At 33.9% G+C, this 27835-nt stretch overlaps 1 protein-coding gene across 8 annotated transcripts in view; it reads right to left on the bottom strand.

Moving 5' to 3' along the window:
- Positions 1-3708: 3708 nt before the first annotated feature.
- Positions 3709-27835, bottom strand: part of MIOS (meiosis regulator for oocyte development) — a 114379-nt gene continuing 90252 nt past the window's right edge. For 6 of the 8 annotated variants that reach the window (XR_003795177.1, XR_003795180.1, XR_003795176.1 and 3 more), the window contains 10 exons: positions 25314-25483; positions 22563-22628; positions 20836-20994; positions 16498-16650; positions 14661-14865; positions 9845-9974; positions 8373-8692; positions 7431-7536; positions 5752-5844; positions 3709-4568 (listed from right to left, as the gene is read on the bottom strand). Coding sequence is in view for 1 of the 8 variants with exons in the window: in XM_029233288.1 (XP_029089121.1) it covers positions 8596-8692; positions 9845-9974; positions 14661-14865; positions 16498-16650; positions 20836-20994; positions 22563-22628; positions 25314-25483 (980 nt within the window). In the remaining 7 variants the exon portion in view is untranslated. Of the gene's footprint in view, positions 4569-5751; positions 5845-7430; positions 7537-8031; positions 8693-9844; positions 9975-14660; positions 14866-16497; positions 16651-20835; positions 20995-22562; positions 22629-25313; positions 25484-27835 lie in introns of those variants that run through there. The other 2 variants (XR_003795178.1, XM_029233288.1) reach the window with 2 other exon arrangements.

Raw genomic sequence — 27835 nt, forward strand, 5'->3', positions numbered from 1 at the left:
AATCCTCCAACTACTTTCCTTTCTGGACTAATTCTGGCCTTTCAAAAATGTGTTTACCCCTTTACTTTTTCTCTAAAGGCAATGATTTGGCAAGTTTACTGTTCATCATTGCATGCAAGTTGTGTAATTTCATAAATGTATTTCATATACATGACAGTGATTAATAAAGAGAGTGGGAAGTTCGGAAATCTTAGAGGGTTGTACTCAAAACAAGAACAACTCAACTTCTATGCCTTCCATCCTTCTTTCCTCAACCTAAGGTTTTATGATGGTAGCTAATCAGCAAAAACAAAACAAAACAACCTTACCAGGTGCGACAGAGTGACTCAGAAGGGATTATTTTATGTAATTTTTAATGCCATAAATTAGTTCGTTTATTTAAATGCTAATCTATTGTCCTAGCATAACCCTCCCATGGCAGAATCAATTTCAGTAATGATGCTGATGGCTGCAATATGATCAACTGAAGCCTCTACCACTAGGTACAAAAGGAGTGGAAATGATAGACAACTCATTAATCATTTATCCCAGAGATGAAAGTGTTCAGTTGCTGATGGGGTACTGTAGGTGAATGCTGTCAAAATGAGAAATATCAATTGTCAGGCCTCGTGCATAATAACGGTAGAGCTATTTTTAAGCTTCTCTGAAAATTACAATTATGCTCTTTTTCCCTACAGTTCCCTCACGTACGCTTGGCAATTTTGTTCTATGAGAATCCATTCTCATTCTGCTCAGATGTCTGTGCTTGAGAAAATATATACTCCTCAAAACTTAACATAAGATATTTGAAAAGTTATTTAGAAATCAGTAGAATTTCACATATTGGGAGTGAACTCTTAAAGAATTGAGAAGCAAAAGAGGCAAACCAGGAAAGGTACTGAATAACTTTTTGGTTCATTTTCCCCCATAGGATATGTTTTATCAGCAGCGAGGACAATATACATTTTTAATTTCTCAGATCCCTAGAGGAACAGATATATTCTATAATTCATACATTTTCTGTAGAGATAACAGAATTTAATGAAATAGACTTAAAAAATTTTTTGTTCACCAAATTAGGTGAACAATGTTACCAAAAGAAATGACCTTGAGAATCTGCCCCAGCTTATCTCCAATTTTTTTTTTTTTTTTTTCATTGCGGTACGTGGGCCTCTCACCGTTGTGGCCTCTGCCGTCGCGGAGCACAGGCTCCGGACGCGCAGGCCCAGCGGCCATGGCCCACGGGCCCAGCCGCTCCGCGGCACGCGGGATCCTCCCGGACCGGGGCACGAACCCACATCCCCCGCATCGGCAGGCGGACTCCCAACCACTGCGCCACCAGGGAAGCCCTCCGATTTGTTTAATGCTTCCAGTGGAAAATAATGTTCCTGGACTGGAGGAGTATTCTCTTCTGGAAGCCAGCAGTATCTTACCATTCACTTACGAGTTATACTCACTTTTCCAGAAAGAATTTAATGTATTTCAGAAGTCTATCTATCTTTAAAAACTGGTGCATTCGTCCTAAGAGTCACAACTGATCCTACATTCCATTTTTGAGGAATGGAAGGAGGTCAGATTTAAGATGAGAAAACTTATTAACTTCCCCACATTTATCAAGTTGCTGAGTATTTTGCTCCATAAATTATACATCTTCATCTATTTGGAGAACATTTATGTGCCATAAAGCTACACACACATAGTTGTACAAATATTAAGTATACCTGCTTAATGAATAATACAAATTTCCAAATTACTGGGGAAAGTACTTTTTCTTTGACATAATTGATATATGTCGCACAGGAACTTTGTGCCATTCAAATTTTTACTATAATCAGCTATCAGATTACTGGATGCTAAAAAGGATATTTCATTTTACCTACCACATGTCTGACAGTGGCAACTTCTTGAATTGTCACCAGCAAAGTATATGGCTGCAATATAATAAAATGTGGACAAACATGAATTTTGACATTTGCTCTTTCAAACTCCAGGCTTTCTTGCATACATGTCCCTCACACCCTGGCTCACCCTCCCTCCCCATGTACATACGTATGTATACATATAAGTGGAGCTAATATTCTTTAAGTTAAAAGATGTAAGATCAAATCATTTGCGTGATTTCTTACGAAAATGCCTGTTTCAAGTTTATGATACATTAATCCCTTCAAATGCTCTTCCAGACTACTCTTGTCTTTATATTTTAAGAGCCCAACTAATTAGATTCCTATATCTTAATTTCCAGTTATGAAATTAAGGCAACATGCTTTTCATAAACTGAATGGTGAAAGGATTGTATGCACTGAATTACTATTATTGCTGCTATTTCTGACATTACATAAATTATCCTTTAATCCTAAAGTTACCTTCTTAGCAAAGCCTTTCAAAACATTGTATTATTAATAGTAGATCAGTAAGAAAATTACATTTTTTAAATTAATTTTTATTGGAGTACAGTTGCTTTACAATGATGTTAGAAAATTACACTTCTGAAAAATGTAATGGGCAACCTCTACTTCCTCAAATTATTTCTAATTAGAAAATAATTTTTGAAAGTCCAAAATTAGAAAATTAAATAAAGTGACATTTTTTTTTGGCTGCAGAAAGAGACAAGATGCTATGATACTCTTTCCAGCAATTATAAATATTAATCTGAGTGAATTTGAGTCTGAAAACAATGCTCATGTCTACCTCTTCCATTAGATATTACAGCTCCTCCAAGGCAAAGATGGTGCCATCAATCCTTTGAAATCATAACCTTAAATGTCTGGCGCATGTAGGCACGCTAATGCTTCGTTCTTTGATGGAAGCATGGACATGCAGGCATGTTCAGAATTCATCACTTAAACATAAGTAGCTTGTTAAATTATTGGAAATGAGTTGAGTAAAATGCACTCTACACTGCATTGGACAATAATTAACTAAATTCTAAACACAGAGGACAGGTGTCCTGCCACAGGCCCAGAGCCAAAACAGAGGAGTCAGAAAATATCCTGAGGAACATCTAGGAGAGAGAAGATTGAAACAAAGTCATTAATTATGTAATACTACCTCAGGAATATCAGAACTATTTTATAGATCCATTTCCCAGTGTGTTAAATGGAGAACAAAATGCACTGTTTCCAAATATGACAAAAGAGACAAGAGAAAGAACCACATCTGTTTATTATTCTTATATATTACTGTAGAATATGAAATCTAGAAAACTGCTTTCCAAATAATTAAATCTCAGTAATCATTTTCATAATACCTTATAGCAAGTTTCTTCACCTCATAATAATCTGATTGTTCATTATGGTAAGAACAAGATAACAGGTCATGGGTAACTTTTATAAAAGCCACTAACGTGTGTGTGATATGCATGTTCATTTATTTATACATTCATCATTATTGTAGAAAAACTAGAAGATGCAGATAAGAAAAATGCCACTTAAAATTCTATTCTTGGGCTTCCCTGGTGGCGCAGTGGTTGAGAATCTGCCTGCCAATGCAGGGGACACGGGTTCGAGACCTGGTCTGGGAAGATCCCACATGCCGCGGAGCAACTAGGCCCGTGAGCCACAATTACTGAGCCTGCGCGTCTCGAGCCTGTGCTCCGCAACAAGAGAGGCCGTGATAGTGAGAGGCCCGCGCACCGCGATTAAGAGTGGCCCCCACTTGCCGCAACTAGAGAAAGCCCTCGCACAGAAACGAAGACCCAACACAGCCATAAATAAATAAAATTAAAAAAAAAAATTCTATTCTTGAAAGATGGCCACTGCTAAAATTTTATATTCTCCAATAGTGTTCCATACAAATATATTCTATATATACTATCCTATAACTTGCCTTTCCCTCCATTTATAAATATATCATGAATCGTCCTTTGTCAATAAAAATACCCATACTATTTGAATAGTTAGTATTCCATTGTATGTATGTGACAATTTCTTTACTCTTATTATTGAACATTTAGGCTTCCAAGTTATTATTAAAAATACTGTGATAACCATTTCATAGAAACATACACCTTTGTGTACTTATCCAATTAATCCCTCAGAAAATATTTCCAATATACTATGTCAAAGGGTATGAAGCTTTTTAAGGCTTTTGATACATATTACTCACTGTCCTCAGGAACACTTGTACTAATAACATACTCTCACAAGTTGTTATTTGAGAATGTTCCTTTCCCATATCCATGAAAATACATATTATTCAATTTACACAGGCAAGTGAACAGTATCCTGCTGTCATTTTAATCAGCATTACTTTATTACCAATTTAACATTTATTTATGTTTGTTGGCCATTTTATTTTGGCTGTACAAGTCCTTGATCAATATTATCCATTGGTTGTGTCTTTTCCTTAAGGGTTTCAGAACGTTCTTTGTGAATTAAGGGTATTAAATTTGTATGCATGTTGTAGCTTACCGGTTTGCTTGCCTTTTAACTCTTTATGGTATTTTTGCCATACCAAACTTTAAAGACTTGGAAGAGAAGCAAGGGTGTGCCTCCATCCACTTTCCTCTTCTGCACTGCTATGTGCAGAACCAACGGTAACCACTTGATCCTTGTTTTATTCCTATTATTTCCCCACTGCGTTGATGCTGGCTGTTTGAGACAGACAGTAAAATAGAAGGGGAAAAAAATGAAGGAAAAACATTTCCTTTTCATGATAAAAGCTAAATCTAAAGAACAAATCAGGAATCAATTTTTGGATTTTATCTACTGCTTTTTACATCCAAAGAGCCACTGACATGTTTTTTTCTCTTTTGGTGTATTAATACTAAATATAATAAACCCTCAATTGTCATAGTGAATTATTCTCCTATACACAGCCCATAAAGTAGGACATGGAAGTATAAAACAGTAATTAAAAGTACAGATTGGGAAGTCAGACTACTGGAGTCTAAGTCTTGGCTCTGCTATTTATTAGCTGTATAACCTAGGACAAGTGACCTAATGTCCCTATGCCTTAATTGCCTCATGTATAGAATGGGAGCAGTAATAGTGTATCTGCCTCACAGGGCTACTGTGAGGATTAAATAGGATAATGTGCATGGTACCTGGCAAATAAAAAGCACCAACAGTAACTACTGTTCTCAGTAATATACTGTTGGATTAGATATTGACTTTACTTATGAATTTATCATGAATATTCCTAAATGAAATCAGTTCTTTGTTTTGGCAATCTATGTTAATCTGATACCTGGATTACACTATCTTTTAAAAACATTTTGGGAACTTTCCTTCTGTCTATATACTCTAGTAAAAAATTAATACTTTATAAAGATTAATATTTTCATAAAGTGCTTTCTATAATCAGTAAAGAAACCTACAAAATTTTCGAGTAGGAGGGAAGAATAGGCAGATGATGTAATGGGAGAGTAGTGACTAGATGAGCAGTTGTCCAGCTAGCCCCATCTCTGCCATGGCCATGGGGGTCACAGGCCCTCTATATGAGGATGTTGAACTAACACCCAAAATGCCTCTCCCCTCTCTCTGACGCCTCTGAACAGATGTTAGACGTGTACAACTACTTAGTGCCCACTTGTTTTAACTACAGCTATCCCGAAGGAGAACAAACCTCACAGTGTACTTCCTTTTTTATTATCACCATCCCCCCAATATTTTTACTTAAATGAACATCAAGTGTAACAGAATGGCAGAAAAGAAAAGATTTTACTGGGAAAATACTGGATATTTTCTCCTATGAAGGCCAGGACTTAAGAGTTGAACATAGATATGAAAACCTCAAATTTTCAATGGTTACTGGTCAACTGTCCAGATTTACCGAAATTTTAATTTTCATTCCTGGGTTCACTCTTGTATCACATTAAAATCCTAGGTGGTCGTTCAGAGGACTTCTTCATACAGCAGAAATATTCTAAATACAGGATAGACAAAAGTAGCTAAGTTCTATCTCAAAAGAAAGTGCCATAATTTATCCAGATTTGGAAAAACAAGCTCTTGGGAAATTTTCACTACTGAGACAAATGTAAATGTACATACTTTGTTTAAATTATACCATATTCAATTAAAAAGTACTGACACATGAGTAACCAATAAAGATTAGGTAACAATGACCGTTAAGCACTACCTTTTACAGAGTATTATGCGACGGATATAACACTTCATGTTTATTTCATCACCTAACACGCCCAATCACCCTATGAGGTAGGAATTTCTATACCTTTTAACATATTAGGAAATTGAAGCTCAAAAAGGTCAAGCCACTTGGCCAAGATACTGGCACTAGGATTATAATTTAAATTTCAAAACCCATACTTTGAATATCTGCAGTCAAATGAGTGACTGAAATTACATGCAGCCATGCAATTAAATGCAGGACTATTTGTTTCTCACTCTAATACTTCCTGGGTGTAGCACTGACAATGGAAAGATACTTTTTAAATATACCATTTTAATGAATAATAACCATTCTGGAAAGCTGAAAAACAGAGTCTACAAAAAAGTTACTTCTAAGACTAAGAATCAAATTTGCCATCAAAATAACTACTATTTTATTATTTTATTGGATTATTTGCAGAGTGGTCATAGATAATTTCTAGATTAGGCATGTTGACTTCAATCCATTTTTATTCAATTTAAAAAAATAATAAAACACTTTTATTAAACACTTCTATTGAACATGTTTAGGTAAAATATCTCGTTGAGTTTATAAACCCAAATATTAGTGACCGAGTAATAAAAATGAAAAAATTAGTCTATTTTCATGTTCCACATACAATAAAATGCAAAACAAGCATAATAGACATCTTATATGAATATTTGGGTTTCACAGAAAATATCAGAAGGCTGACACAGGCATAAACAGTTATTCTTAAAAATGTCATCCTGTGATTACAAGCAGATTATATAATAGACTTTATGCTTATGTCTTATATTGTACGTCCAAAAATTATAAGTATTTTAGATATAACCCTATTCTAAACATCAATTCAAAAATTTACCTTACTTTAGCTAAGGAGAAATGAAAATGTATATAACAGTTTGACGCTAAAGCTGACTTTTCATATTTTGGACAGAGCAAATTTGAAAGAAACACTTCAACTGAAGCAACTTTAAAGGTAAAGGTTATGTTTTAGTAAAATGAAATCAGTAAGATTTACTTAGAAGACTGGAAAAAGTCCCCTTAATAACCATCTTTGTTTAAAACAAACAAAAAAAAAGATTGTAACTATTCCTAGTTCTTTCTGTTAAACAAAAGATTGTCATCTAGGTGATATGTTTAGAGTAGATATACAATGTTTTCCTAGAAAAGAGACTTTTCTAATAGATATCAAAGTAAAAAATAAATTTAATCCACCTTTGTTCAGGATTTAAGTCATACCTCAAATTAATCTAACAGATCTTAGTTTCACCAGGTAAAATTGCTAACGTGAAAGCCTCTAAAATTCTTGTTTAAGATATTTCTTTCTTCAAAATCTTTAAGATAATTTTTAGGCTTACTTTTTATTTTTCTATAAGTACAACTTCAACTATGAAATTCAGTTCAGTCCTCTGCATATGTCAGATGATGCTACAAATCCTTTGTATTTCTCTTCCAACTATCTAGCTGTGAAAAGGGAAAAAAAAAAATTTGAAAATAAAGTCCCTAAATTGGCCGAAATATACTTACTTTAAGAAACTTACATTAAAGGTGAAATTATCTCCAAAGTGACTCTGGTTTCCCCAACATCTCCCAGTCTACCTTAGAAAAAACAGGATACTCTGCAAGAGGGAATCTGACAGTAGGACATAGTGACGTAGATTATGCTGAATGGTTGGTCACATATAGACTTGTACAGACTTTGTATTCAGCCAAATGCTTCCAGATGATGAGCATAAGATGATAAATTAATAGGGACAGAAATCTTTGAAGACAAATAAGGACATTGGAAAGCAAAAGGTTGAAAAGGAAAATTTTATACGTTTCCTTGAAATGGTGCATATTTTTCTCCTCAGAAGAGAAAAAGTTGTAAGATACATTCTTAATTTTGACTTTTCTTTGGAAGACAATAAATGTCTGTGCCAAAAGATTTCTTATCTTAAAATGAAAGTGTATGAGAGAAGAGACTCCTTAAAAAAATATATATCAATCATACCTTGATAAATAATTCTCCAGTGTAGGGTAGGGGGCTTTCTAATTCTAAAAGTAAAAATCCACAATTTAAATTTAATCTGGAAGGAATCTAAGCATGAGTAAGCTTAAACTACTGTCTGAATCACTGAATTGGTCATATTATTCTATTTTAAAAGTGTACATATTTTACTGAAAGATAACCAATTGCAACATAAAAAGTATGGTTTCAAGGTCTGTTCTTGGTCACTCCAGAAACTCTGTTTGCACAGTGTTCATAATTTCAACAAGACCCTAAAAAGTTCTTTCCAAAATGAACTTTTCCAACCTACTGAACAGAATTCATGCCCACACTCTGATGTTCATTTCAGCAGCATTTGTCTCTGTGAAGTACATCAAAATCACTCAAACATCAAATTGGTGATTTGATAGAATGATTTATTTTCCCATTACAGGAAAGTCATGAGTGACTTGTTCTGAGGTATGTTTCTGAGCTATGAAGGACATCTATCAGAAAGCTCCACACTTGAAGGTTCCTCTTTAGGGGATAACATTTTATGGCTGGACAGTCTCTGCAGGTACCAGATTCCCTGTTGTATCCAACTGCATACATTTACACGTGCATGCAGACACAGGACACTCGGCATGATCCCTGAAAAATAGGTCAAGTCACAGTTAAACATCTAAATTACACATACATACATACATTTATATATATACCTATCAATATCTATAATGCAATTTTTCAAATGGCATTTGAAAATTACAGGAATTAAAACCCAAAGACAAAAAGCATTAAAAGCATTAAACTAGAAATGAGTGCCAACCTGAACATGGGGAGCAAGTTACTGAAAAATGAACAGCATTACTTTCTAAATATATAATAAGCTATCTCATTTACAGTTATGAATGTGACAGGGATGTGCTCAGAGTTTAAATTAAAGCCAATGTGACAAACTGGGTGTAAAAGTTATAGCACTGAAGAGTACAGGGCCACTGATACTACTCAAAGTAAAAGATAAATATGGTCTTGAGTCTCCACTGTATGAAGTGCATACTTACTACATAACAAACTTATTTACGAGGTAACTAATATAGGAGTTTGACATGTATTCTATCATTGAATTCAGTTACATACTATATATTATATATGATAGGATATTCAGTCAGTCGTAAAAAACTGTAAATATATCCTTTCCTCAAGTAAAGTTAAATAATGCTTTTCAAATATTTAACCCATACATAATATTTAAACAATATCTTATACAAGTATTAATTTTATAGTTTAAGATTACATAGGCTAGTGATAGAAATGTTCACACCACCTTTGTTAACTTAAGTGACAGTATAAAAGAAATTCATCCTTTGGCTGTATAAACCTGAACTATTTAAAAGGCCATCTGCTTTACCTCCTCTAACTCCAAGCCTATTAAAGAAAGAATGGGGACTTCCCTGGTGGTGCAGGGGTTAAGAATCCGCCTGCCAATGCAGGGGACACAGGTTTGAGCCCTAATCCAGGAAGATCCCACATGCCGCGGAGCAACTAAGCCGTGCGCCACAACTACTGAGCCTGCGCTCTTGAGCTCGCGAGCCACAACTACTGAGCCCGCGTGCCACAACTACTGAAGCCTTCACGGCCTAGAGCCTGTGCACCGCAACAAGAGAAGCCACTGCAATGAGAAGTCCCTGCACTGCAACGAAGAGTAGCCCCCGCTCGCTGCAACTAGAGAAAGCCCACGCACAGCAACGAGACCCAATGCAGCTAAAAGAATTAATTAATTAAAAGAAGGAATGTGCTGATTACCTGAACCAACTAAGCATGTGTCCAGCATGCCCACCGTGTCTGCAATTGTGACACCATGTAAACCAGTTGTTAAACTGAGCTAATTTTTTGTCTTTGCTCAAGTCTACTTTTTCATCTGATTTGGAGCCTCCTATGGGTTAAAGACAGTGATCTTCATTAACTATATCATAATATTTATTCAAAGTTTCTTAAAAGGTATTTCTAAAATTATGTCAAAATACAAATCACATATCATACTGAAACAGCAATTTTAATGCTAGAATCTAGTTTAGATTGAAAAATATACCAAATAACCAGTTTCCTTATATTTTTAATAGTCAATAATAAATGGAAAAATAGAAATTATCAAACCCACTTAGAAGCAATCTGAATGAACAATTTTAGAGAAACAATCAGTAGTTTAAAAAACTTCCCATAAAGAAAATACCAAGTCCAGTTTACAGGTGAGTTCTACCAAACACTGAAAGAACAGGTAATTTTCATCTACACAAACTTTTCCAAAGAATAGGAAAAGAGGGGCAATTTCCCAATGCACTTCATGAGGTAGGTACAGCTTTGCTAACAAAATCAGACAAAGCCAATATGAGAAAGATTATAGGCCAATCTTCCTCCCGAGCAGACATAAAATCCTAAGTAAAACATTACCAAATAGTATGATTTAGCAATTCTACTTCTAGGAGAATGCACTGGAGAAACTTCTGTGTATGGTAAAAGGAGACATATGTATGAATGTTCATAGCAGCACTGTTCATAACAGTAAAAATCTGGAAACCAAGTGTCCATCAATAGTAGAATAGAAAAATTTGTGTAGTCATAAATGGAATACAAAGCAGTAATTAAAAAAAGGAATAAATGACCACTACATTAATCAGCATAATTGAAACTAAAAAAAAGAAGAAAAAACCCCAACTCCAATGTTGAGCAAAAAAGGCTTGTTGAAGGACATATGTGTATGACTCATTTACATAGAATTTAAAACACAGATGACAGTAAACATGTAAAAAAAACTATACAGACAAGCAACAGACGAAACTAACACACAATTTAGGACAGTAATGACCTTCGGGAAGAGCCCAAAGAGGTGGTATGTAGCAGGGAGAAACAATCCAAGGCACTAGTATAGACAATGCTATCTTAAAGCAGAGTAAAAGACTCACTGATGATTGATTTATCATTGTACACGATGTACACATATAGTACATTACTATACATTTGTTATTCACAAAAACTTGAAGAAAAATGTGTTATTACACATGTACATTTACACATGTACATCTACACACAAATTTACATAACTTTTAGTGCTTGAAAAATGCTCATTCTATTAATTTTGGCCACCTTAATATGTTTTATTTTTTTATAAAACAGCAAATCAAATTATTTTAAGATCATATATAATTAGAGACAAGAATAGAAAAATGAGTAAGTAAAACTACTAAGTTTAATTAAGCAATTGTGTACCTATTAAGACATAATGCTATGTTCAAAATTTCACCTGGGCCATTGCTGGTCGCACTGTAATGACCACAATTGTCTTGTAAACAATTATTTAAAATACCCATCTCTTTTTGCTAATGGTATGGAGATGAAAGGATGTGAAGGTGGTTCAAGAATTTAAGATGTACACACACTGAAATTCTTCCTAAAAGCTTCATAAAAACAATTAATAATGAAAGAGAGAAAAAGCGAGAAGAGAAAAAGGAAATACAGACCTTTTAAATATAAGGTATTTTATACCTTTGTGTATAGTTCTCATTAGTGATTTTCACTTTGTTTTTGTAACTTCGAATACAAAGAGAAAACAGACTGAGTCCAGAACAAATTAATCCTTATGTTTCTGATGAAGCTGAAAATAACAGCTCTACCTCACTGCCATGTGAGAAGGCATTTTAAGATCAAATAGCTTTTAAATTTAAAAGATTTATAGTGAATTATGAAAAGTGCTATAGAATAGTTAAGGGTAACTAAAGTTTCACTTAGGCACTAACAGCAACAATAATAAAAAAAAGAAGAGTAAGAAAGAAACGAATATATAATCTAACTTTTAAAAATGTATCATACCTAGAAGTTAAGCTCTATAAGGACAGCGATTTTTATCTGTTTTGTTCACTGTAACATTTCTAGCACTTAGAAAAATAGCTACGAAACAAACACTGTTGAATAACGTTTATAATTTTTAATGCTAAATATTACTGTTTATAACATAAACATTATAACTATAAACTCAGTGAGACAGTTTCAATAGAGTCCCAATCTTGAAAGCACAAGTGACTGTAAAAATTTGTAACCCTCAGTTAAATAAGCTTATGGAAATTCTGGCCATTTGGATCACAAAGCATGATGGATGGATGCCATCTCTAATTGCAGGCAAAGCAACACAGAGGTTTGTATACCTAAATCTTTAAACTGCCATGAGCCAACATTTGATTCCTATCAGGTCCTATTTTATTCTGGAACTCAGATTTTTCTGATTTTACAGAATAAAAAAAGAAAATGCTTATTACTTTGTAATTAACTCAGCTCAGTAATGCCTTTAAAGATCAGATTCAGGCTCCCCTAATTTTCCTACACTGTTTCCTAGGCTCTGTCACACTGATGCACTTGGTAGTTTCCATACACTCTCTGTACTTATCAACTTCACTAATCTCTTTACCTTACTTCATGCTTTGTACTCTTTGCCTACAACCTGGATAGGCTTCCCTAAAATCTTCACATATTTAAATCTATCAGACTTTAGAGGACCAACTTAAATGGCATCTTCTTTTTGAGGTTTTTCAGATATGCTTCAGATAGAAGCAATGTTACCCTCTTTCAAAATTCCTAACATTTTCTTTATATAATATCCCTTATTCACCTCAGAGAGCTAAATGCATTTCAGAATTTGGAATCTTTGGGGATGTTAGGAAAATAATGAGCAAATATTATATAACACCTGCAGGAAAAGTCTGAGGTACCATCTTGTAATTAAACACATTAGCATTTCTGCAGTGAAACATATGAATGTTCACAAGTAAACAAGAGAAATAAAAACTTTAATAACTTCACGTCAATTCTGAACAGATTTTTTCTTTTGCCAAATGAGATTATTGTAAATTCATTTAAAAAAAAATTTTTGGCTTTTCAGATCTTTAGAGATTTTGGAATGACAGATAAAAGATTCTGGACTAGTATTTATTTTCTAGAACATATAATTTCTTATTTTACATTAGCTATCCATGCTCATTATATACCATAAGCTCCACGAGGATCTTTGAGTCATCCTAGCACATCAGCCTTAACTTAGTGCATTAAACATGTACTCAAATCTATATAAAGAAATTATTTCTGAAGCAAATTTAGAAAAAAATTTTTGAAGCAAATATGAGAAAATGTTAAGACTTGATAAACCTGGGTGTTGAATATTTGTTAAATTAACAGTCTCTATAACAGAGAACTTAAAATGTTTTATGATTTAATTTTCTTCAAATTCCAGAAAATTGCTTTTATCTTTTCTTACCTATTTCAAAAATAGAAAAAACTGAAAAGCTAGTATCTAGCAAAAAGAAACAGCACTCTAGCCATTACAGCTTCCTGAGGCTTATGGTCCAAAAGACATATTGAGTTGAACTATTTCTATGTATCTCAGTTCACATAGAACTAATTTACGCTATATTTTGCCTCCTTGTTCTTTCATTGTAGTAGATTTTTATTCCCAATTGTTATTTTCTATTTATTTGTATCAAGGACGTAAAAAAAGTGATCAACATGCAATGTTAAAAATGAAAAGCCTTGATTAAAGCTTAAGTCAAAACTAACATGTGCATTTGAAAACATCACATATTGCATTTGTTAAAAAAAAGGCACTATGTTGAAAAATAACTTAATGATACTAGCAAATCTCTTTCACAGATGTTAATGTAACAATAAAACAGACTATTTACAAGAACCAGCTACAGAACAGAATTCCAGAATTTCACAACTAGACGGGATCTCCCAGTCCAACACCTCATACGTAAGAGCATTAAAGTGACTCTCAAGGTCACCGACTTAATGTCACAGAGCCAGAATTACAACAGGCATTCTAATACCATACTCAGTTCTTTATTCCTTATTCATTTCCCAGTATGCCAGATATTCAAATGCTTTTCATTAAATTTTTTGCTATAGCATCATTTTCAAGTTATATAAATAGCTGAAACGTTTCTAGCCACTAGGTACATTATATTCAATTATCTACTGTTCTCAAAAATTTTCTCTATATGTTTACTTTAAGCAGTAAACAATGTTAATATTTCTAACCATTAAAAAAGTATATATATTTACTAGGTAGCTGACAAATATAGCAGAAGCCAACACCAAAACTTAGAAGTAAAGGGATCTGACTTCTAGGTTAATACATTCTCTACATATTTTCACAGGTAGATTTTGAACATGAAATAAGAGAAAATGTCAAAGTGCTTTGAGACTATCAAAAATTCTTTATGCACACAAGGTATTTGTTACTAGATGGGGCCACAGTGACTTTTAAACATAAAATGTGAGGGAGCTCCTCTTAGAAAAAGTGGTAAGAAAATGTTATAAGATTATTAATATTTAAGCTCTTCTCACGAATGTTAAATTGGCAAGCATTTGTGAGATTACCTGAGATATCATGGATATAGATTTTACTTTTAATGTACGGATTTCATAGAGAACACAAAAACCTTCAAGCCAGCAAAGTGGCTTGCTCTTAGAAATAATATAAACTCAAGTGGGTATGTCTTTTATTTACAACATTAAATCAATTATGTAGAAACAATTTCAGCTCCAAAAAGTATACTGTAGAATTATGTCATACCAGGACAACTAGAAACAGGTGTTCCCATATTGATGAGGCAAAGTGCACATCGAGGAAGGGGTTTTCGACAGCCAGGGCAACTTGTGACTTTAGATTTTGTTGGTGAGCCACTGACACCATACTGACTAAAACCTCTGCCCTGATGGGGCACAGTTGAGCAGCTGTAGGAGATAGACTTTCCACAAAAATTGCAACTCACAAACACCTATAAAACAAATGAAAGGAGAAATAAATATAATGCAAACTTTATGAATAAAATAAATATAAAATAATCAAAGTTTGATCCTAACCAATTACTTTTAAATAATTTTTAAATTTTATTGTGTATTATAAAATAATTTATCTGCTAGGTTGATGAGCTCTATTTAAGACTTCCACTTAGCAGTTACATTATTTGAATACTTCTTCTCTGTTACCTTTGTTTAGTTATATTCCTCCTAACATCACTGTGATCTACAGAAAAAAATAACAAGGACTTTAGAGTTCACCCTGGGACATTACAAAATATCCCATTATGACTTTTGATACAAAGTTCAATGATATTATCTCCTAAACAAAATTTTCTTGTAAATAAAACTCTCATTTCCTAAGATAAAAAGGAGTTAAGGATCCTATAATAGCTAAAACTTTAGAATAACAGCAATATAAACAGTTCATTACGCCTTTATATTAAACTCCTAGACTCTTGAACACTTATGATATAGATTAGTAACAAATATTATCATGTAATGCTATTTGATTAATACTCAGGTTGTTTTAATACAAACAGTAATTTCTCAAATTTCTAAAATAAGAAAATAGCACCATCCAGTGCTCACATGGAGCATATACCTGATATTTAACGTCTGAACTCAGACACAGTGATTTCACGTCAAGTGCTTTATGTAATAATTGATCTCACGTTGCTTTTTTTTTGTGTGTGTGGTACGCGGGCCTCTCACTGCCGTGGCCTCTCTCGTTGCGGAGCACAGGCTCCGGACGCACAGGCTCAGCGGCCATGGCTCACGGGCCCAGCCGCTCCGCAGCATGTGGGATCTTCCCGGACCAGGGCACGAACCCGTGTCCCCTGCATGGGCAGGCGGACTCTCAACAACTGTGCCACCAGGGAAGCCCACGTTGCTTTTTTTTAATTGAAGTATAGTTGATTTACAATATTGTGTTAGTTTTAGGTGTACAGCAAAGTTATTCAGTTATATATATATTCTTTTTCAGATTCCTTTCCATTATAGATTATAACAAAACAGTGAATATATTCCCTATGCTATACAGTAAATCCTTGTTGTTTATTTTATATACAGTGCTGATCTCATGTTTTTTTAAACTACTGCTTAAAGAAAAATAAATTTCTATGTCTAATTAGACATATAGATATATATATATATATACTGTTAAAGAAACAACTCCTGCCTTATTACATATAACAGTGAAGAAAGTGTCAATATGTAAGTGGAATGTGTAAGAACATACAGTAGTTTAGATTCTGAAAGATCTTGGAATGTATTAGAAATCCTTGGACAACCCTAGGACTGATTTAGTTTTGCCTAAGATCCTCTAGACCTGCTGTGGTTTGCTCTGTGTCAGACTAAAGCTCAAGTCACTGAGATGACTGTTAGGAAGTGGCACGATCGCAAAAACAGGAAGATTAAGGACAAAGTGCACTCTGGGATAGATAAAGACATGGGAACTCAACATGAGCAAAAGAATGAGTATATTGATAACAATTTATTAAATTGAACCCTCAATTTATCCTATACAACATGCTGTAAACACTTCTATTTTTTGGCTGGGCTATTAGGTACACGTTACAATTTGATTCTCTCCAAAACAATGTACTTACCTGTGCTAAAGGCTTAGAACTGGGATCCAACTTACTCCTGTGAATATCAAATTCAGCTCGTTTGTGCCAAAACCTCCAGGCATCTAATAAATTTCTATAATTCTCAATCCAGTACTGAACTCTTTCATCTTTAAGAACATCTAAGGGAGAGCCCTAAAAAGAAAACATGAATTATTTCAGTTTTGAAAATTTTCCTGGGTAAGCCTGAAGATTCTAGGCAACATGCGAGTATGCATCACATGGGAAGAAACAGGCCTCTTTTTTTGCCAAAAGCTGGCTCCTAATGAGAATACAGATAAAATAACTGATGGAAGCTTCATTAATTTACTTTAAGTTGGCCTCTACCAACGACATAAATATGCACTGTATATACCATTATATCCTGCCAGGGAAATGTAATTTTCTACCTCTTATTTAGGTGTAAAGACCTAAGAGCAATCAATTCACCTTCCTAGTTGAATGCAGTAAAAAAAGACGCAAATCTTTTTTGTCCCAACAATTAAAACCTCTAGGTTCACAAAATATATTTACTATCTCATCTAAATACACACCAAAATTGCTCAATCACATTTAAAAATAATACTGAGCCTGGTCCTTCATATCTAGCAATGTATTGTGGATTAAGATGCTATTTTTGTATACCTATTTATCTAAACGTTAAAAATGCCTATTCTCTCCCTCACCTTCAATTAAAATATATTTATCACCTTCAAATTAAAAAAAAAAAAAGAAGAAAGAAAGAAAAAAACCAAAACTGAACCAAAAATGTTTAGTTCTTTTGCCCCTAGGCCACAGTGAAAAGGAACAATTCCTTTTCCTTAAATTTACTTTAGATTCCTTCTCATTAAGAACTTCAATTTTTTTGCCACTAAGACTTTTCCTAGAGCTGTATTTTCCCTGGCAGCTGTGACATTACACATTTCACCTACGCTTGCTTTGGGTTTTCGAAGAATGCTTTTAGCTCTGTTGAGGATATTGTCCTTATCTTCACATGATGAAGAAAGTAGAGAAAGCCTCTACCTCCAATGATGCTACGGCCACTAATTTAAAGCCAAGTTTTTCCAGTTCTGTTTGGAGGCCACAGAGAAAGTAAAATGTCAGAGGAAACTTAGCATGCATCTTATGGAAAAAGGAAAGAAACCTATAACAGCTAATAAAGACAATCTACCTTTAGACATTCCATCAAAATAGAAGCATATCTTTCACCCAGTAATTAAGTATTAATTTCAATTACTAGAGTTAAATTTAGCTAAAAGAACATGTGAAAAAACTCATAGTTGACAACTTCATTTCTTAAAAAATAAACATCTGCTACAGTCCTAATTATGACCAACTAGGCAGAACTAAGTACTAAAGTATAATACAATCCCTGATTTAAAAAGAAAATTCACAGAAAAATCAGAAATCTTCATACCCCACTCTTTCCCCTTCCACGGCAGTGAGGATAAACTAAGAAATAATCTGGTCAATATTTGGTAAGTCTTCTCTAGAACCGCCCCAATAAAACTTAAAATCAAGGTCTGAAAAAGTCTACAGAGAAAACAGTTCAGAGATTAAGTCTGACCAAATTAAAATTAGAAGAGCTTGGGAAATGCCATGGGCTTCCCACAGTAACAAAATGTAAGACCTAAGTGATCAGCAAGTAACTAAACTTCCAAAAGCATTAACCAACATTCTTCAGAAAAAAGGAAAAGAACCTAGATGTCTATAATATATTGCAAACAATGGCCAGTATTCAATAAAAAATCACTAGACATATAAGAAACAGGTAAGTGTGTTTCAAAGTAAAGGAAAAAGGCAGTCAATAGAACTAAACCTTAAATAGCCCTTATGTTAGAGTAAGTAAAGATCTAAATGCAGCTATTATTCAGACTTAGGGGAAAATAGTGTTTTAATTAGTAAACAGGGCTCTGAGCTGAAAAATATAAACTATAAAAAAATGGAGATTCTGGAACTAAAAAGTACAATAACTGAAATTAAGAATTCCCTGGAAAACCTAACATCAGATAGAAGGTGACAGAATAACCAATTAACAAATCAAAAGAATTTATCCAATTTGAAGAACAGAAGAAAAAAGATGAAAGGAAAATAAAGAGCCTCAGATATTTGTGGGACAATATCAAATGGTTTAATATACGTGCAATAATAGTCCAAGAAGGGGAATGAGATTGAGGCAGAAAAAAATATTTAGAGAAATAATGCTTGAAGACTTCCCAAATCTGATGAAAAACACTGACTTGCAGATCCAAGAACCTCAGTGAATCACAAGCAGGATAAAAAGAACCACAACTACGCTTCAAGGGTTAAACTGCTAAAAATCAAAAGAAAATCTTGAAAGCAGCCCAAGGGAAAATGAAGCATTACATGGGGAAAACAAGGATAGTAATATGTGACTTCTCATACACTGTGAAACCACGTCTTTGAAATGCTGAAAGAAAATGAGTGAAATAGGCATTTTCAATTAAAAGGAGGCTGAGAGAATCTGTCCCCAGTAAATGTGAACTATAAGAAATGCTACAGAGAAAGACCAAAGGGAAACAATATGAGATGGAATTTGAGTCTCTGGTAAGGAATAAACAGTACCAGGCATGGTAAATAATAAATATAAAAGCCCATGTTTTCATTCTTCACATAATTTACATAAAAGACAACTGACTGTTCAAAGCAAAAATAATAACACTAAGTTGGAGTTTATAATGGATGTAGAAGCAAAATACAAGATAATAGGACAAAGGAGGGGGATTTGTAAATGGAATTACACTGTTGTAACATGAAATATGAAGCAAAAAGCGGAAAGTGTCAGGTGAGAGGTAAGAAAGAGAAAAGGTGAAGTAGGAAGCATGATGTATCAGGTGTGAAATGTAAAGTAAGAGGAGGTAAAATGTTGACTGATGAGTTAAGGATGCATATTGTTAGACCTATAGCAACTACTCAAAAGAAGAAGATAATGAAAAGGGGTATAGCTAAAAAGCTAATAGATAAAGTGAAATACTAAAATATTCAATTAGCCCAAAAGAAGGCAGGAAAGGAACAGAAAAACAAAAGGAAGAAGAAAAAGCAAAACAGAAAACTAATAGCAAGATGATAGACTAAATCTTGACCATATAAATATAAATGGAGGGAACTTCTCAATTCAAAGGCAGCTGATCATCAGACTAGATTTTTTTTTAAAGCAAGATTCAATTACACGCCATATTTTTTTTTTTGCGGTACGCAGGCCTCTCAGCACTATGGCCTCTCCCGTTGCGGAGCACAGGCTCTGGATGCGCAGGCCCAGCGGCCATGGCTCATGGGCCCAGCCGCTCCACGGCATGTGGGATCTTCCCAGACCAGGGCACAAACCCGTGTCCCCTGCATCAGCAGGCAGACTCTCAACCACTGCGCCACCAGGGAAGCCCTACACACCGCATTTTAAATGTATTTTATAAACCTTGTTAAGAGGTTGCCAACCATTTGCATTCCATAGCCATATATCTACAGCTTGGTTTAACAAATGTGAACTCATTTCAGTAAGAAAACAATGATACCTTATGCTATAGAAGGACACCTTTTCTTCCATGGTCAGTGGCCTGTTACCTTAGGGTAAGTTTACATTGTGGTTTGTGGGCCAATCAATATCTACTTTTGTTCATAAGAAGGTAGGGTGGCGGAAGGGGGCATTTTACTTTGCTTAGCCAGTATGCAGCATGCTATCATATTGTATAAAAGGATAAGGACAGGAAAGACAACACTAAGAAGGATAAGATTAGCTGGAGGGCCACAGGAAATCTCAGGAAAAAGCTCTAAAATGTCACCATATTTCCAACAAAAGCAAAGTAGTAGGGAATCTTTGCCAGGAATCCATTTTTAACCACTGGACAGTAAAAACTGAGAGAAAATAGATGATCGATTATAGCAAATCATGCCCATTTAATAAATAAGGAAATGAGATAATAAAAGGGAATAATGAGAATTAAGACAGCTGTGTGCAACTTGCCTTCTGTATTTCAAGAAAAATGTATAGTAATTCAGATCAGGGAAAGGCAATCTCTTTGTAGAAGGTGTTGTTCTGTCAACAACTGGAGAAAATGAAGAGAGGTGTCTCTGCTCCATTTGAGCTTTACATGAATTCAAGACTGACACTTCTCAAAGTGAAAGGAAAACCCAGATAACCCAATGCAGGAGGCTTAGGGACGTAAGGTAAGGCAGAAGTCCTGTAGATCAAGTGATTTAAAGCTAAACGTCTTCTAAAGATTGTCAGCAAGCAACAGGGCATATCCACTCAGTGAGGGAAGAAAATACAGAAGGCTAAGCATTTTTTTTCTCCTTAAAATATTGCTGCCACCAGGTTGCGCTAACCTGTAACATGCAGTAACTTGCTGTTTGTACATCTCCAGTTCGGTCAACGTAACTCTCCATTAAGTCCACTCCATCTTTAGTAAGGCCTGTAAGCAGTATTCCTTCCAAATTTCCAGCCTCTTTCATTTCATTGGTCAACTTTTCGATGTACCTATTTAACTGGAAAATTCAAAGTGATTTTTCTAAAGCAATCCATTTGACTATTTGTATTTTCTGCTTCATAAATTCTACATCTGAAACAATTTTACTTTTAAGGGAAAACAGTTTAAAACAAAAGCCCGTGTAAAAATCTAGATATGTGATCTCTAAGAAGTCTGCATCTATTATAAATTACAATACAGCATTTATGATCATTTAAAATATTTTTTTAAAAAGGCATGGTATTTACTATCTTTTGATAATTGTTCTATAAAAGATCCACAGAGGGTTTACTATTTTAAATTTAAAGAGAACTGTCCTTATTATTTTGCAAAGTTATTGATGTCTATTATACAGTACAAAGTAATAAAGTCACAGAATCTGAGTTGGAAGGGAACTTCAAGATTACCAACAATAACCATTTCTTGTATTATATATAGGATGGATAAACATTAAGGTCCTACTGTATAGCACAGGGAACTATATTCAATATCCTCCTGTGATAAACCATAATGGAAAACAATATGAAAAGGAATACATATAGGTAAAACTGAGTCACTTTGCTGTATAGCAGAAATTAACGCAACACTGTAAAACAACAATACTTCAATAAAATTAAAAAAAAAAAGAACTTGTCAATCTCTTTTGGGATTTTGATCTGTAAAGCTCATGGGTCCTTTACAATCTTATCCTAAACAAACAAACACAAAAACAAACCATTTCTTATAAGGTCTTGCCTGACTTTATCCTACCCCAAACTCTAGCCAAGGTGGCTTTATGTTCCCCAGCACTTTCTCATTATTGTAGTACTCAGCACAACATATTACCAGTTGCTTATGTGCATTTCTCTCTCACTATCTACATAGCATATTCATGTACTAGCTGTTTATTGTATTAAAAAATGAAGGAATCCTTTGATAGCATCACTAAGAGGTGAGTTTAACATCTTTATCTACTGATTAATCTCACTCACCACAGCAGAAATAAACTAAAATATTAAGTCAGAATTTTTTTAAGTATAGTTGGTTTACAATGTTTTTAGTTTCAGGTGTACAGCAAAGTGTTTCAGTTATACACATATATATCTATCCTTTTTCAGATTATTTTCCCTTATAAATTATTACAAGATATTGAGTATAGTTCCCTGTGCTATACAGTAGGTCCTTGTTAAATCAGCATTCTTAAATAAGTAAACTTAGGTATGATACATGTTTATAATAGCTCAATCTAATAAGAAATTATTACCTCACTTTTTAGAAGAATTTATATATAAACCTCACAGATACATATTTATACATAAAGATTAGTTTCTTAATCCAGTGACAGTAAATATATATTTTTTTTTTTTTGCGGTATGCGGGCCTCTCACTATTGTGGCCTCTCCCGTTGCGGAGCACAGGCTCTGGACACGCAGGCTCAGCGGCCATGGCTCCCGGGCCCAGCCGCTCTGCGGCATGTGGGATCTTCCCGGACCGGGGCACAAACCCGTGTCCCCTGCATCGGCAGGCGGACTCCCAACCACTGCGCCGCCAGGGAAGCCCGACAGTAAATATTAATCACTTTAAATATGGAATTAAATCAGTTCTTACCTGACTATCACTAAGAAATTTACAAGCAAATGCCACTCTGTCACGTACCGCAACTTTGTTTTCATACTGAAAAGAAGAGAAAAAGCAAGGAGTTACTTTCGGGTGCTATGAGTTATAAATTTTTGCAGACTAGGTATTTTATACCTAATATATATTTTGATTTTCAAATGTATTAATAGGTTACTGTGTATATACTGGCAGAGCCACTGATCACCTAAGATGTTTTTCTTAATGTAACTCTCAGGAAACTCAGTGCTAAGGTTATTTATTGTCCGTAGAAAGTAAAGATTTACCTCTTAAACTGACCAATTTAGCTTAAAACAATTCCAGTTCTGTCTTATATAACTTTAACATAAAACAGAAGCAATGGTGAACAGTTTACCAAATTTAAGATGTCATGTAGTCCTTTCATCATAGAAATTAATTTTAGTGAAACTGAGGAAATCTTTCCTTGGCTTCTAAGTTAATCAACAAGTCTAGGAAATCTATGAATGACCAGTAAATATACCAGCTCAGGATTTAGAAAAAATATCAATACATGTTTCTAAACACAAAATTTTAAAACATACTTTAAAAGTAAATAGACACACTTTTGTGGCTATTGTAAAATACTCTTATATAGGTGGTTTGTGGCAAAATAAGAGGCATTATGATAAATTCTTAAATTTTTGTATACTTGCCAATAATGTAAAATACTATTTTGAAAAGTGTTTACTATAAATATAGAAAGATACAATTAATTTTGTGATAAATAAAAAATAGTTTAAGGGTGGATAAAGGATCCTATTTCCACTGAAGTCTTCCATGAAATATAGTTTTCCTCCTTTAAACGTAAGTTCACTTCAGTTGATACCTTAGTGTGTTTTCTCAATTATAAAATATGGTTCTGCCCTAAAAAGGGGATATATTTCATACAAATTAGATTTAACTCTTAGACTATGTTGCATGTATTACAATTTTGATCTGGAAAGAGTTATAAATATTCTCTGTCCCATTTTACAGCTGAAAAAACTAAAACCCCAAAAAGTTAACTGACCAGCTAAGGTAACTGTGGCAGAGCAAGGACTCAGACCTTTACCTTCTGATTTCCCAATTCAAAACTTTTCACTAGATTACTATAACTTAACAATTTTTTAAAAAGAACAATGATAATTATCATTATTTACATATAAAGTATAATCAGGGACACTCCTGAAACAGCTTGGAAATATCAATATAAACTTCCTACTCAAGATATGATATCCCTTACTTATTTAGGTGTAAGAAAAGAAGGTAGTTTTAATAGGTCACTTAATTGAAAATACAGAAGTTTAACATTTAGACAATATACTTCTCTATCAATTTAAAATCTGAACAATCCATTTCTTTTTCTAGTCTTCACTGTCCTCTACCACTTCCTAAAAGTATCATTTTATTTCTTCAAGATGCAACATTTAAAGTCTTCTGTTTAACAACAAAGAGTAATAATTGTAAAAACAAAACAAAAAAACCCCAACATGCTCTTGGATATTAATTTGAAGTGGTTAGAAAGGTTCAATAGTAATTCGTTAAAAGTAATGAACAAAACACATAAAGAATTGTCAAAATGGACACTAACAACATTTATTAACATATTCATTCATTTATCTCAATAAAATACATGTTTTTATAAATTCTTTGGAACTGACATTTAAATCAATTATCAATGTGTATTTTATAATATTGGGTTGGCCAAAAAGTTCCCTCAGTTTTTAAGTAAAAGTTGACACATTTTTCATTTTCACCAAGAACTTTATTGAACAATGTATTCACCATTTTGTTCTACTACCTTCTGCCATTTTTCAGGCAACTTCATAATTCCATCTTCCCAAAACTTTTTATCTTTTTGAACTAAGAACTGTTCCAGGTGCCTATTACAGTCACAATACAATCTAACAAAATTGTTCTGAATGAAGTTAAAAGTGCTACTAGAGCCATCTTACAGAAAAAAATGAATGAACTTTTTAGCCAACCCAATAAATGCTACAATTGCAAAAAAAAATAGAAATACATTTTGCCTTAGAAGGTTCTTCTCAGTGCTAGAAAGAAGCCCAACAAATGCCAAGAAAGTTGTGGGACTAAGGTGAAGCTTAAAACCCAATAACTAAAACTGATGAGCAACCCTCACTTCTTTCTTTCTGCACTTTGTGATAAAGAACCTATTTGGTGATGTGTTCATACGTGATTAAAGCAGGAGAGAGAGAAAAAAAAAAAAAACAGCAATGAAAAGACCAAATAGTGAAAAAATAAAATAGTCCACTGTAAGTAGTGTGATCATAATTTATCCTCCAATCTGGTACGTGTCTGTGAATGACAAATACTAACTCAGACAAGATACATGGTTATCCTGACCATAACTGATCATGTATTGATTTACTTAATTAAGAAAAAAGCCAAAAACAAAAGCACCATACACACATTTAAAAGATTATATTTCAATATAATATGCATGTTTCTATAGTTGTAGAGTTCTAGAGCTCAGTTCCTAAGCTAAAGGATAAAATCTTATTCCTCCAATGTCCGTAAATTATATCATTAAAACCATTTAAAAAAAAATCAAGTTCAGTTTGCTATCGGCTAACTCCAAATGTTTAAGATACCTTATTTTAAACAATATAAAATGCATCGAAATATGACATTATTTTATGCAACTGACATTTGAAAATTTTAACAAAATTAGATTAAAAACTCCTATCTTAAAAAGAGAGTCTCATGAAACAGAAATTAGCTTACCAATACTCCATCATAAGATCCTGTTTCACTTGTCAGAAATGCAAACATGACACACAGATACGGGTTGTTTAACTGTAATCGTAAAGTGCTGCACATTTCTCTCCAAAGTGAGTTCTTCTCATCTGTATAACCTGATAAAGCCATTGCTACCACATTAAGATTCAGATCACCTGCATATTAAAAAGAGACAGCTAATCAAAGTAATCAAAAGCTTAATGTCTCCTAGTTCTTCAACCATAACAAATAAAGATCAGAGGGTGAATTTGCCCCCCAGAAAAATAAGCCCATTAGAATAAGGGTTTTGACACAGACTAGAATATCTGACAAGAACCACAAGCAAAAATTTCCATTTTTATAAAACTTCTACCCATATTGCAAATCCTGTGCAGGACAAGCACATCTTTTAATTCTCAAGTTTTCATCCCAGACAGATTCCTACACAGTATGTTAGCTTAGGACCTAAATGAAGAGTAGTGAAGCAATACTATCAGAATCATTGCCAACTTCATCAACAAGTTAATTTATGTGGAGATGTTTCAAAGTGTTGATAGTAAATATTATTGTATCTCAGGACTACAATTTTCAAAATCATTTGTTTTCCTATTCCTACATATATAATGCTCATGCTTATGTATATGTTTTATCATTAAAGTACTGAAACCCAATATTTCAGCATTCTTATTATAGTATTATACTTTTAATTTTTCTAGGACCAAATTAACTATTATTATAGTATTATACTTTTAATTTTTCTAGGACAAAATTAACTATCAGAATGATCACAGAACTGTATTTAGACATATTTGCAACAAAGCATTTGTTACCAATAGTCTTTTAAACATTTGTTCTTAGCAGTTTATACAGCTGCTGATGAGCTGCTAGCCTGGCAGTCAGCCCTACGGCTGCCTAGCCATCTAACATTAAGTTTACCTTCAAAAGAGAAAATTAAATTCATCTTTAGCTTTTACTCTTAAGTGTTTTCTACATTTATTATAGCAACTTTATTAGGTTTCTTGATCCTAATCATTTACTCTTTTTTTTCCAAATAAAACAGCATTTCCCACTTTATGTTCTTAATAGCCTGTTCCTCATTTCTATGAACATTTTCCCCAAGTTATTTTGTGCCTGCTTCCTGTGCTTACTCTGTTAAAGTCTTTTTTCTTTCTTTCCTTCTTTCTTTCTCTCTCTCTCCCCACCCCCACCCCGCTCTTTTTCTTTCCTTCCTTCCTTTCCTTCTCTCTCCCTCTCCCTCTCTCTCTCTTTCTTTCCTTCCTTCCTTTCCTTCTCTCTCTCCCTGTCTCTCTCCCTCCTTCCCTTCTTTCATTTTTTTAACATCTTTATTGGAGTATAATTGCTTTACAATGGTGTGTTACGTTTCTGCTTTATAACAAAGTGAATCAGCTATACATATACATATATCCCCATTTCTCCTCCCTCTTGCATCTCCCTGCCACCCTCCCTATCCCACCCTCTAGGTGGTCTGAAAGCACCGAGCTGATCTCCCTGTGCTATGTGGCTGCTTCCCACTAGCTATCTATTTTACATTTGGTAGTATATATATGTCCATGCCACTCTCTCACTTCGTCCCCAGCTTACCCTTCCCCCTCCCCATGTCCTTAACTCCATTCTCTATGCCTGCGTCTTTATTCCTGTCCTGCCCCTAGGTTCTTCAGAACCTTTTTTTTTGTTTTAGATTCCAAATATATGTGTTAGCATACGGTATTTGTTTTACTCTTTCTGACTTTAACATTAAGAAACAACAACAACAAAGGAATATCTTCTTTGAATCCTGCTTAGAACAATTTATCTCCAAATGGAAAGGAATATTTGATTCACAGAAATCTTTTCTCCAGTCCTCAACCAGGTTATTCAAATCACTGAAAAGATACTTTCCCCCTATTGTTAGTATGGGTGTTTAAATCTAACACCAAATTTTCCAGGTAACACAAGACAAGGATTATCATGCTCTAAGGTCATAGTAAAATTAGAATTAGAAATGGCTTTAAATATCAATTCTTTTTTCCATCACAACATATCTTCTACTGCACTCTCAAATGGGGAAGACTTATGCTAGAGCAAAACTGAAGGAAAAGAGGGCAATCTGGGCAAAACATTAGCTTTTTCAACTTTTAGACTGCAAGTAAATATATTACAGTTAATTCAGGTGTTTTTCCTATGGTACCACAGAACTGTAATAGCTTCAAAATGGACCAGCAAATAAAAATTAAGTATTCTGAATACTCATAAATAATTTGGCCAGGTGTATTAAAAACTGATAGGTATATATACATCTTGAAGTGAAATATTCCCAGTAAGAAAAAAACTGAATTCCTGGATTAAGATTTATTTCTCTGAGTTTTCTCTTGCAAAATGTCAGGGTGAAAACTTTATCACATATCTTTGTTTCTTCTTTTTCAAAAAAATATTAAATGGAAACTATGTTCAAATCAGCAGACTCAAGGAGAAACACTTTTGCATATCAAAGTATGATTTTTATAAGAATCTATGTTAGTCTAACTAAA

The sequence above is a fragment of the Monodon monoceros genome, unplaced genomic scaffold (assembly GCF_005190385.1).
Source record: "Monodon monoceros isolate NGI ecotype Baffin Bay Population unplaced genomic scaffold, NGI_Narwhal_1 Super_Scaffold_2, whole genome shotgun sequence".
NCBI classification, from domain to species: domain Eukaryota; kingdom Metazoa; phylum Chordata; class Mammalia; order Artiodactyla; family Monodontidae; genus Monodon; species Monodon monoceros.